The sequence below is a fragment of the Chiloscyllium plagiosum genome, unplaced genomic scaffold (assembly GCF_037043375.1).
Source record: "Chiloscyllium plagiosum isolate Xiang-an unplaced genomic scaffold, Cpla_swu_hap1 HiC_scaffold_46, whole genome shotgun sequence".
NCBI lineage: Eukaryota > Metazoa > Chordata > Chondrichthyes > Orectolobiformes > Hemiscylliidae > Chiloscyllium > Chiloscyllium plagiosum.
The window spans coordinates 14,356,954-14,370,307 of NW_028270184.1; the positions used below are offsets into that span (position 1 = coordinate 14,356,954).

General features: G+C 45.1%; 1 protein-coding gene across 8 annotated transcripts in view; it reads left to right on the plus strand.

The window, feature by feature from the left end:
• The window catches only part of LOC122543891 (uncharacterized), a 61,089-nt gene extending 48,355 nt beyond the window's left edge, over window positions 1-12,734 (plus strand). The window contains exons 1-4 of one of the 8 annotated variants that reach the window (XM_087983636.1): window positions 2,285-2,306; window positions 4,003-4,192; window positions 9,400-9,506; window positions 11,414-12,733. In XM_087983636.1, coding sequence (XP_087839762.1) covers window positions 11,522-12,412 — 891 coding nt within the window. In that variant the 5' untranslated portion in view covers window positions 2,285-2,306; window positions 4,003-4,192; window positions 9,400-9,506; window positions 11,414-11,521 and the 3' untranslated portion in view covers window positions 12,413-12,733. The other 7 variants (XM_087983635.1, XM_087983637.1, XM_087983639.1 and 4 more) reach the window with 7 other exon arrangements.
• Window positions 12,735-13,354: the final 620 nt, after the last annotated feature.

The window sequence follows — 13,354 nt, forward strand, 5'->3', positions numbered from 1 at the left end:
ATGAGGAAACTGGTGAAGTCCACACTGATGCCCTGGGTTTGAAGTGTTCTGAGGCGTTCTTCCTCCAGGCGTTGAGTGGTGAGGGAGTGGCTTTTGGTGTACGTCCCAGGCAACAAACATTACAGCAAAGTGTCCTGCATCATGGAGCTGTTCAGGATGAACATCTTTCTCCAAACTTGTCTTGCAAAGGCACATTCCAGAAGAAGATGTATGACCGTCTCAACCCCTGCACAGCTGCTTAATGGGCAATGTGTGGTGTTGCATACTGACTGGGCGTACAAGAAGGATCTCACAGGGAGGCGCCCTTCTTACCACCAGCCAGGCGATGTCTTGGTGCTTGTTAGAAAGTTCTGGTGATTAGGCACTCTCTCCTTTTTCCACAGGGTCTCAAAAATGTTACATACAAAAAACAATGCAGCACAGGAAAAGGCCCTTCAGCCCTCCAAGCCTGCGTCACCATATTTTGCCCTTCCATACTAAAACTGTCTTTACTTAGAGGATCCATATCCCTCTATTCGCTATATATTCATGTATTCGTCCAGATGTTTCCTAAATGTTGCTATTGTATCTGTTTCTATCGCCTCCTCTGGCAATGTGTTCCAAGCACTCACCACCCTTTGCGTGAAAAACATATCTCACACATCTCTTTTAAACTTCCCCCCTTGCACCTTGAACCTGTGTCCCTTCGTAATTGACCCATCCAACCTGTGGAAAAAAACCTCATACTTTCTACTCTATCCATGCTATTCACAATCTTATAAACTTCTATTCGGTTGTCCCTGAACCTCCTGTGTTCCAGTGAAAACAAACCCAGTCTATCCAACCGTTCATCATAGCTAAAATCCCCCATACCAGGCAACATTCTAATAAACCTTTTCTGTACCCTCTCCAAAGCATTCACATCTTCTGGTATTGTAGTGACCAGAACTATAACGCAATATTCCAAGTCTGGCCAAACTAAAGTTCTATAAAGCTGCAGCATAACTTGTTTATCCTGATACTCAATGCCCCTTCCAATGAAGGCAAGTATGCCATAGACCTTTTTTGCTAGCTTATCTGCCTGCACTGCCACATTCAGTGATCTGTGGAACTGCACGCATATCAATACTCCTATGGAGTTTGCCAGTTGCTGTATAATTTCCACCTGTACTTGAACTTCCAAAACACAGTACCTCACATTTCTTTGAATCAAACTCCATCTGCCATTTTTCTGCCCATGCCTCCAATTGATCCATATCTTGCCATATTCTCTGACAATCCTTCTCACTATCTGCAACTCTACCAATCTTTGTATCATCCGCAAACCTACTAATTAGTCCAGCTGCATTTTCCTCAAATCATTTATGTAGATCACAAACAGCAGAGGAACTAGCACTGATCCCTGTGGAAAACCACTAGTCACAGCATTTCATTCCACCGCTACACTTTGTCTCCTATCACTAAGCCAGTTCTGTATCCATCTTGCCAGATCATCCTTGATACCACATGACCACCTTTTCTACCAGTCTGCCATGAGGGACCTTTACTGAAGACCATATCAATTGTTTTTCACTCATCATCTTCGTCATCTCAAAAAACTTCATGTCTCGTCATCTCAAAAAACTTGATGCCATGCTGACAACTTCTTGATGGACTTGTGGTGAAAGGTGTTTTTCTTTGCAAATTTCCCCAGGAAGGACAGGTGATACAGAATGGTTCGACTACTCGGAGCATTCCACAGCAACAAGGCCAGTCCCAACCTTTGCAACATCAGGGACAGTAAATTCAGGGAATGCGATGGCAGAGTGGTATTATCACTAGGTCATTAATCCAGAGGCCAATCTTCAGAACCATTCTTCTGAAATTGTTTTCCTGCTGAGTTTTTCCAGCAATTTCTGGTTTTGGTAGTGAATGTGTTACCAAGTATCTCTTTAAATCAGCCCTTGAATTGTTTGTGCATTATCTCATCATGTTCCACTGTTTCGGTAACAAATATTGGAATGTTTGCTTCAGCCCCACAAACCGAAAAGTCCACTTTACCCCCAAGGTCTGACACAAGTCAGATTTCCAAACAAGTGAGGGTTTTAGCCAATGGGGAAATGAATCCAACTCAACCCCGCCCCTCATTCACTCCGATTGGTTGGAATACCTGTAACGCGTACCACCCTCCGGTTCCGTCCCCTATTGCTATTGGTCGGGAGGCGCCGACAATCACCTGGGCCCTATTGTCTACCGAAACATGCGCATTGACAACAGGTGGGTGTTTCGAGCATGCGCGTTGTGAGGTCTGGCCGTGGAGAGACGTTAGTTTGTCAGATCGGCGGGCGGTAAGGCGGGGAGGGGCGGGAGAAGGGGAGGTCACCGTTCGGCTCTTTGGCTCAGCGGGAAACATTCATAAACGTCCAGTGCACGTCTCAAACCGCAGTAGAGGGCCTGTCGGCCTAGGCCGAGCGGCAAAGGGATGCACGCTGCCCGCGGGAAACAAGGGGCCCAGCGAATGGCCAAAAGCTCTGGGGGTCGGAGAAGAGAGAGCGATGAGGGTGGGTGGGGGGGGGGAGATTTGAGCGGTGCGCATGCGCGACACATCCAATGACATCAGATTGGGCGTGGCCTGCTCCTGTGCCCACGTGACCCGGGGGTATTCTGAGACAGAGTCACATTGAAATTGAAACACAAACTCGTTCCTCGGTCCACACAGGCTACCTGTACTCCTAAGCTTCTGTGCCAGTTATCCCTTTTTGTCCTTTGTGGACGGTGACTCAGTGATCAGCACTGCTGCCTCACAGTGCCAGAGACCCTGGTTCGTCTCCAGCCTTGGGCGACTGACTGTGTGGGTTTCCTCCGGGTGCTCTGGTTTCCCCCACACGGTCCAAGGATGTGCAGGTCAGGTGGATTGGCCATGCTAAATTGCCCATAGGTGAGTAGCTCAAGGTGGACTGGCCAGGAAAAATAGAGGGCTTTAGGCATAGGCAAAGCAGTGAGTCATTGGGTCGAATGGCTTGTTTCCACACTGTAGGGATTCTATGAGGTGGGGATTCTACGAGGTGGGCCTTCATGCAGTATGTTCCAGGAGATGGCGGAGCAGAAGTAGACCATTTGGTCCATTGAGTCCACTCTTTCATTCAATGAAATTGTGCTTGATCTCATGATTTTCAAATCCAACTATTTCCCCATGACTCTTGTTTTTCCTTACCAATTAAAAAGTTTCTCACTCTCTCTCTCAACCTTGAATTTTCTTAATGACCCAGCCTTAGCTTTCTACCATAAATAGTTTCCCTAGTGCTCAATGCTGTGAGAGCAGAAGTTCCACCTCCACTGTCTTAAGTGGGTGACAAGATTGTCTTCTGGTTGCAGACTCTCGTGATCTCTTCCTATCACCTTGTTACAGAGGTCAACAGCACAGAAAATGGCCCATCAAGTCAATGCTAGTTTTTTTTTAAAAAACCTAATTCTTCTTAAACTCATTTTCCAGGTCTTGACTCATAGCCTTGTATGGTTCTTATCTAAATATGTTGTAAATGTTATGAAGGTTTCTGCCTCGATGATCCTTGCAGGGGTTAAGTATTAGATTCCCACCATCTCATGAAGTTAAAGTCAAGCTCTCTTAAAAATCTACATGTTACGATAAGGTCTCCACTCATTCTTCTAAACTGTAATGATCATAAGTCCAATCTACTCAACCACTCTTAAAATTAAAATTCCTCCATACCTGGGTTGAACCTAGTTGAAGTTCTGTGGACTGCCTTCAATGCCAGTTTATTTTTCCTTGAATAAGGGGACCAAAACCATTCACAGTATTCAAATTGTGGGCCCAGGAACATCAGGAGAGAATGTTGGGAATACCTATTCTGGACTGACTGGGATCAATCTTATGAATTGCTTTTACAGGGGTTAGAAGGGAAGAATTGACATGCAACAAACCTGACGTATGCTTCATATTCAGTTGTCATAGTTACTCAAACAATCTGGAAGTAGACATTAAAGAGTTGCGTGTGAGCATTAAAATTTATTTTACTCTTTCAGGGGATGTGGGGTTAGCTGCCAATCCTTTTACTGCCCATCCCTGGTTTTCCTTGAGATAGTGGTAGTGAGTTGTCTTGCAGAACCACTGCTGTCCAGTAGTTATGGGGTGCACCAACAATGCTGCACAGGAGTTCCAGGATTTGGTCCCAGCGTTGGTGAAGGAAATGCAACATAGTTCCAAGTCAGAATGGTGAGTGGCTTAGAAATGTAAAACATTGGAGCAGGAACAGGCCATTCAGCCATTGAATCCTGCTCTCTCAATCAAAATAACTGTTATTGATCATCCAACACAGTACCTGGTTTGTGCTTTATCCCCATACCCTTTGATCCCTTTAGCTCTAAAAGCTACAGCTAACTCCTTTTTGAAAGTGTTCTATGTTTTGACCTCAACTGCTTTCTGTGGCACAGAATTCTGCAAGCTCACCACTCTGAGTGAAAATATTTCTCTTCACCTCAGTCGTCAGCCTTAGAGGGGAACTTGCAGGTAGAGATACACATTGATGGTACACATTGTTGTTATTAAGTTGTTGGTGGAGGGACTGAATGTTTGTGGATGTAATCTTAATCAAGCGAGCTGCTTTGCCCTGGGTGGTGTCAAGCTTTGGGAGTATTGTTGGAGAGACAACCATTCAGGGCAAATGGGAGGATGCCATCACACTCCTAACTTCTGCCTTGTAGATAAGGATTTGGGGAGTCAAGAAGTGAGTTACTTGCTGCAGGAATCCTTGCTGCTGTCCTCCTCTTGTCGCCAGTGTTTATGTGGCTAGTCCAGTTCAATGTCTGGTCAGTGGTAACCCCAGGATGTTAATAGTTTGGGAATTTAGTGATGGAAAAGCCATTGATTGATTGATTGTCATGGGGAATGGTCATATTCTGTCTTGATTGATATGATCATTGTCTGACAGTTTGAGTAGCACAGTGTTACTTGCCATTTGTAAGCCCAAGCCAGAATATTGTCCTGGCCTGCTGCATTTGGACATGGAAAGCTTCGGTATCTTAGGAGTTGTTTATTCTGCAAGCATCTTGACATCTGATCTTTTGATGGAGGGAAAGTCATTAATGAAGTAGCTGAAGATAATTAGATTGAAAAGTGACCTTTCCTGGCCTAAGGACTTGTAGCACAGTGATAGTGTCTTTAATTCCAGGCCACCGGGCCTAGATTCAAGTCTGACCTACTCCGGAGGTGTGTCATAATGACTACACTAATGAAGACCTACAGCCCTTGTAGTTCAGTGGTAGTATCCATATGTCTGAAGTAGGAGGCCTGGGTTAAGGTCGCAGCTGTGCTAGGGGTGAGTAATAACATCTCAGAACAGGTTAATTTGAAAATGTCTGCAGTTGAAACTACTGACCTCCAACAGTGATTGTCTTCTCATTTGCTAGCTACTAGCAAAGAGTTTCACTCGATTTTCACTGAATCTTGTTTTTTGAGGGCTCCTTGATTTCATGCTTGATCAAATGATGCCTTGCTGTGAAGGGTAGTCACTGCCTCTACAGAACAAAGGTGTTGCCAGAGTCCTTGAAACGTCTCCATAATCCTTTTATGATTAGCTACAGCGTTTTCTATATCCATGTCATCCAAAAATTCAAACATTTGCACACCTGTTAGTTTCCTTTCTTGAGATTCTTACACGCTTGTAGTAACTGCAATATATCAACTTCTGTGAACAGCCACGATTTATTTCGGCAAGTACCAGCTTTTGGAGGATCACTTAACACTCTTCGCGATGTTTGTGGAGTGTCAAGCGAGGCTCTCTGAACAAGGGAACCGTCCTCCCATTATACAGGGTTTTACATCACAGTCAGTGATGCACACAAGACACCACCCCGCTGCCGCTCCCCCACAGTCACATGCCACCCAAAGACAAAGTACCATAATTAGATTATTTCCAGAAACAATGTGTGGTTAGGTTATTCCTGAAAACGGAGTACCATTATCAGAAAATCACCCCTTCCCCAGGACATCCAATTTCTTATATGTCAGCAGAGCAAATTAACCCTTTAACATCTCACACCTCTATCAAATCTCCCCTGCACCTCCTTTCCTTGAAGAAGGACAGTCTCAGATTCGATAAAATGTGTTGCTGGAAAAGCGCAGCAGGTCGGGCAGCATCAAAGGAGCAGGAGAATCGACGTTTCGGGCATAAGCCCTTCTTCAGGAAGGGCTTATGCCCGAAACGTCGATTCTCCTGCTCCTTTGATGCTGTCTGACCTGCTGCGCTTTTCCAGCGACACATATTTTTCAGCTCTAATCTCCAGCATCTGCAGTCCTCACTTTCTCCCATCTCAGATTCCTCAACCTAATCCTGCAACTAAAATTGTTCAAGCCCTGCTGATATATCTCTACTACATCCTGTCAAGGACACTTCCCACCCTTCATGTTGTTTGCTGATCACGGGCTTGTGCAGACCCAGATGGTCTGTGTTGATGTGTTATGTGATGGCATTGCGTGATTCTTCAAGTGACTACTTCATGCACCAACAGCTGCACAGTGATATCACTGCATTCTTTGAGCTGTTTCTTCAACTGAGTTCTGACTCCAGGGCTTCTGAATCCTTTCCTGCAGTAGACTTCAGCGGGAGATTTAAATATTCAAATTCTTTCAGATGCAAATCCTTTGTCCATTCATCTTCAGTTTAGAGCTTTTGTCAATAGGCTCTGTTATCTGAGATGTTCCATATCTCCAGGGCTTGTGTAACCTCTTTGCTGTACTTCTGAATTTATGTCCATCTGTTGCTCTGTTTCAAGTTTTCCATTCCTGGACACCTCTGCAATTGTCTAGCCTGATCTATGTCTAATAATGGATATATTTTAATTCTGTTTAGTATTTCGCCATTAATTCTGCTGATCTTGTATAAATGAGGTTTCTCCTGCTATGCATCCCCTGACAACATGTTGCTGGTGTACCAGATTTGTTTTCCCATTGTACGAGCGTAGAACAGTACAGTAAAGGAACAGGCCCTTTTGGCCACAATGTCTGCACCAGCCTGATGCCACTCTAAACTAATCTCGTCTACCTGCACATGGTCTGTATCATTCTATTTCCTGCCAGTTCACATGTCTAAATGCCTCTTAAATGTTCCTATCATATCTACTATCACCGCTGTTAAGCATGCTCCAGGCACCTAGCACCCTTTTGTGTGGGGACGAAAAAAACTGTGCGTCACACATCTTGTGAAGGAGGTTGGCGAACGTGGTGCCACTGTTTAAGAAAGGTGGTAAGGACAAGCCAGGGAATTCCAGACCAGTGAGCCTGACATCGGTGGTGGGCAAGTTATTGGAGGGAATCCTGAGAGACAGGATTTATGTGTATTTTGAAAGTCAAGGACTAATTAGGGATAGTCAACATGGCTTTGGGCGTGGGAAATCGTGTCTCACAAACTTGATTGAATTTTTTGAAGAAGTAACAAAGGATTGGTGAGAGCAGAGCGGTGGACGTGATCCAAATGGACTTCAGTAAGGCATTCGACAAGGTTCCCCATGGGAGACTGGTTGGCAAGGTGAGATCTCCTGGAATACAGGGAGAACTAGCCATTTGGATACAGAACTGGCTCAAAGGTAGACACAGGGTGGCGGTGGAGGGTTGTTTTTCAGACTGGAGCCTGTGACCAGTGGAGTGTCATAGGATTGGTGCTGGGTCCACTACTTTTCGTCATTTATATAAATGATTTGGATATGAACATAGGTATGTTTAGTAAGTTTGCAGGTGACATCAAAATTGGAGGTGTAGTGGACAGCGAAGAAGGTTACCTCAGATTACAACGGGATCTTGATCAGATGGGCCAGTGGGCAGAGAAGTGGCAGATGAAGTTTAATTTAGATAAATGCGAGGTGCTGCATTTTGGGAAAGCAAAAATTAACAGAACTTATACACTTAGTGGTAAGGTCCTAGGGAGTGCTGCTGAACAAAGACCTTAGAGTGCAGGTTCATAATTCCTTGAAAGTAGAGTCTCAGATGGAGAGAATAGTGAAGAAGGTATTTGGTATGCTTTCCCTTATTGGTCAGAGTATTGAGTACAGGAGTTGGGAGGTCATGTTGCGGCTAATAAGGACATTGGTTAGGCCACTTTTGGAATATTGTGTACAATTCTGGTCCTTACTATCGGAAGAATGTTGTGAACTTCAAAGGATTCCAAAAAGATTTACAAAGATGTTGTATTGTTCAAGGATTTGAGCTATAGGGAGAGGCTGAATTGGCTGAGGCTATTTTCCCTGGAGTGTCGGAGGCTGAGGGGTGATCTTATAGAGGTTTACAAAATCATGAGGGTCTTGGATAGGTTAAATAGACAAAGTCTTTTCCCTGGGGTGGGCTGAGTCCAGAACTGGAGGGCATAGGTATAGGGTGAGAGGGGAAAGATATAAAAGGGACATAAGATGCAGCGTTTTCACTCAGGGTGGTACGTGTATGGAATAAGCTGCCAGAAGATGTGGTGGAGGCTCGTACAAAAAGGTATCTGGATGGGTGTATGAATAGAGGAAGGGTTTGGAGGGTTATAGGCCAAGTGCTGGCAAGTGGGACTAGATTAGGTTGGGATATCTGGTCGCCATGGACGAGTTGGACCGAAGGGTCTAATTCCGTGCTGTACATCTCTGACTCTATCTTTAAACTTTCCCTCTCTCACCTTAAACCTATGCCTCCTAATATTTGACATATCTATCCTGGGAAAAAGACTGATTAAATACCCTATTCATGCCTCACATAATTTTATATATTTATATTAAATTGACTTTCAGACTCTGACACTCTGGCAAAAACAATCCAAGTTTGTCCAACACAAACAAGAACCAGGTTGCTGGTAAAGCTCAGCAGGTCTGGCAGCATCTGTGATTTCTCTTCAGAGTTAACATTTTGCATCCAGTGACTCTTCCTCAGAACTGTTCTGAGAAAGCATCACCGGACTAGAAACGTTAACTCCAAGTTTATTCAACCTCTCCTTTGTCGCAAAGACGTTCTAATCCAGACAACATCCAGGTAAACCTCTTTTGCAGTTTCGACAGCCCCTACTTCCTTCCCATAGTGTGGCAACCAGAACTCTACACACTACTCCAAACGAGGCCTAACTAAAGTTTTGTATAGCTGCAACATGACTTGCCGACTTTTATCCTCAATGTTCCCCTGCCACACACCTCCTTTACTACTTTATCCACTTTTGTGTTGTAACTTTCAGGGGACTATGGACTTGCATCCCAAGATCCTCAAATCAAATTTACTGTATACCTGTACTTTCCTCTGGCATTTGACCTCACAAAATGCATCAACTCAGACTTGTATGTTTCATAGTCAGGCATTGTTTTGACTGTGCTATACTCCATTTGGTTGCAAAATTCTGCACCTTTTTTTTATTTCCTGCAATTCATTCTGCACTTGGAGTGTTAATCTTGTTTATCTCTCCACAGTTACCAGAAAATACTGCCCATCCACAGTTACTCGTGGAGAAGATGATGTTTGATCATCTGAAGTCGCTGCAATCCATGTGGTGAGGGTGCTGCCATAGTGCTGTAGGGTAAGGAATTACAGGACTTTCATTAAGATGAAGGATCAGCAGGTCAACAAACTAATTTGTATTTTTATCAGACTTTTAATGGAATAATATTTTCTAAGGCATTTCACATGGATTTTACAAAGCAGTGTTTGACACCAAGCCACTCCAAGTTCCTGTGCAGCCCAGATGAGATATTCTGAACCCAAACACCAGGTAGGCAGCACAACCATTGGGACTCTCTATCCTGGTCCGAGAGAACAGTGTCTGTGCCTCTAACTGTAGTGTCACCAATTACAACAACATTTATCTTCTCCCCCCCCCCCACCACCACCACCACTTGAATGGCTCCCTGCACCCAGGTCCTGCAGTCCCCATTCCCATCCACACAGGGAGCAAAACTCTTGAATCTGTTGGACAAGGATAGGGTCTGAGGCTCCTGAAACTCTACTTCTTGGATCCCTCCATGTGCATCACTCAGCGCCACACGCTCCTATATAGATTAGATTACTTACAGTGTGGAAACAGGCCCTTCGGCCCAACAAGTCCACACCGACCCGCCGAAGCGTAACCCACCCATACCCCTACATTTACCCCTTTACCTAACACTACGGGCAATTTAGCATAGCCAATTCACCTGACTTGCACATCTTTGGACTGTGGGAGGAAACCGGAGCCCCCGGAGGAAACCCACGCAGACACGGGGAGAACGTGCAAACTCCACACAGTCAGTCGCTTGAGTTGGGAATTGAACCCGGGTCTCTGGCGCTGCGAGGCAGCAGTGCTAATCACTGTGCCACCGTGCCGCTCCTGTCCCGGACCACTGGCAAAATTTGCGTTAGTTAGTCTGAGGGTGTGACTGTCTCCTGAAACACGGCATCCAGGTAACCCTGATGTGTCGAAATGTTTGAAGGTCAGATTCCAGCTAATCGACTCTGAGCTACAGTTCTCCCAGCACCAATATTTTGTACAGACAAGGTCATTGGGAGCAACAACGTGAACAGTCTAGTTCAGCCTCTGAGAGGAATGGAGTTGCTGGCTCAGAAATGGACATAGAGTCATAAAGATGTACAGCATGGAAACAGACACTTTGGTCCAACCCGTCCATGCCGACCAGATATCCCAACCCAATCTAGTCCCACCTGCCAGCACCCGGCCCATATCCCTTCAAACCCTTCCTATTCATATACCCATCCAAATGCCTCCACCACATCCTCTGGCAGCTCATTCCATACACGTACCACCCTCTGCGAGAAAAAGTTGCCCCTTGGGTCTCTTTTATATCTTCCCCCTCTCACCCTAAACCTATGCCCTCTAGTTCTGGACTCCCCGACCCCAGGGAAAAGACTTTGCCTATTTATCCTATCCATGCCCCTCATAATTTTGTAAACCTCTATAAGGTCACCCCTCAGCCTCCGACGCTCCAGGGAAAACAGCCCCAGCCTGTTCAGCCTCTCCCTATAGCTCAGATCCTCCAACCCTGGCAACATCCTTGTAAATCTTTTCCGAACCCTTTCAAGTTTCACAACATCTTTCCGATAGGAAGGAGACCAGAATTGCATGCAATATTCCAACAGTGGCCTAACCAATGTCTTGTACAGCCGCAACATGACCTCCCAACTGTTTGTTACTGAGACTGAGACTTTGATCTTCCCAATATTTACAGGTAGAAAATGTCTGCTAATCCAGTCAGACATGTCAGGATGTTGTGTAATTTGGTGGTGGTGGTGTTCACATTCGCTTTCAGGTGCTCTCACTCAACTGAATGAGAGTTGTGATTTTTTTCCTTCTGAAAAGCAGCTTTCACAGTGATTTTGTTTTCCTTGTGCCAGCCTCAACCTACCAGATTCATTCAGCTCCATTTCACAACATGCCGTTGTGTTTTGGTGGGTTCTCTCTCACTCTCTCTTTCTGTTATGTCAATTTCACAGGATTTTGAACAGGGAGAATTTGCAGTTGGGAGTCTTGAATCAAACATCCCATCAAGATATTTGAGTCATTCAATTGAACGTAACCTTCAATGCCATAGAATTTTGAACATGGAAGAAAATAACACTGTTCGCCAGTACAGTCACACCGAGGAGCAACTGTTGAAGTGTGGTGTCAGAGAGGAGGGATTCAGTTACCAACCTGAGCTAGACGCTCATCAATATACTCACACAGGGGAGAGGCCATTAACCTGCTCTATATGTGGGAAGGGATTTGCTCGATTATCTCAGCTGATGGCACACCAGCGAGTGCACAGTGGGGAAAGACCTTTTAAGTGCCCAGATTGTGATAAATGCTACAAAAGCTCTGGGGACCTGAAGTCACATTATCGTGTTCATACCAATGAGAGACCTTTCAGGTGCTCTCAATGTGGGACTGGGTTCAGGGGATCATTCCAACTCACTGTGCATCAGCGAATTCATACAGGGGTGAGGCCATTCATCTGCTCCATGTGTGGGAAGGGGTTCACTCAGTTATCCCACGTATTAAGACATGAGAGAGTTCACACTGGGGAGAGACCTTATAAATGTCCAGATTGTGAGAAGTGTTATAAAAGCTCCGGGGAACTGATGTCCCATCAACGTGTTCACACTGATGAGAGACCCTTCAGGTGCTCTCAATGTGGGACTGGGTTCTGGCTGTCATCTGAACTCAATATACACCAGCGAGTTCACACTGGAGAGAGGCCGTTCATCTGCTCTGAGTGTGGAAAAGGATTCAGTCAGTCAACCCAGCTATTCACACACCAGCGAGTTCACACTAGGGAGAGACCATTTACCTGCTCTGAGTGTGGAAAGGGATTCACCCAATCATCTGACTTGCTGATTCATCAGCGAACTCACACTGGAGAGAAGCCGTTCAATTGCTCTGAATGTGGGAAAAGATTTACTACGTCATCCCACCTGCTAAAACACCAGCGAGTCCACAAGAAGATGCAGTGATGGGATTTTGCTGATAGTTGTACCCTGATTGAACTGTTTGTTGGGATCTGTTTTTGCTGATGTTCACAAACTCCAGTCCAGTTATAGGTGTTAGTATTCTGCATAGAAGTCAAATAAAGTAATTTTGTGTTAAATGCTGTGTACTGAATCTTTTTAATATCTGTATCAAAAGTTAGTTCTTAATGGGTTTGTTTTCTTGACTTTTTCCTCCATTCTTGTCTCCAACCAAGAGCTTTATGGAGCTTATGGAGTTTCTTTGTTATTAAGATTGAGCAGGGAATGTAAGATGTACAGCATGGAAATAGATCCTTCAGTCCAACTTGTCCATGCTGAGCAGATATCCCAACCCAATCTAGTCCCACCTGCCAGCACCCGGCCCATATCCTTCCAAACCCTCCCTATTCATACACCCATCCAGATGCCCTTTAAATGTTGCAATTGTACCAGCCTCCTCCACTTCCTAAGTTTCTTTTCTAACCCTGACCTTTTTGCACAATTCAAATTTTGATTGCTGGACCATTTGTGGATATACTTTGAGCTGTTGAAGTCTCTACTGTGTAGTTCCCTGCCCAAAGCACTCCATCTCTCAACATCAGGGACCCGGGTTCGATTCCAGCCTTGGGGGACTGTCTGTGTGGAGTTTGCACATTCTCCCTGTGTCTGTGTGGGTTTCCTCCAGGTGCTCCGGTTTCCTCCCACAAATACAACGATGTGCAGGTTAGGTGAACTGGCCATGCAAAATTGCCCCTAGTGTTCAGGGATGTGCAAGTTAGATACATTAGTCAGGGGGAAATGTAGAGTCATAGGGTAGTGGAATGGGTCTGGGTGGGTTACTCTTCAGAGGGTTGGTGTGGACTTGTCGGGCAAATGGCCTCTTTCCACACTGTAGTGATTCTATGATTTTCTATCTCTCCATAAGATGTCCCTAAAATTTTTAATTGT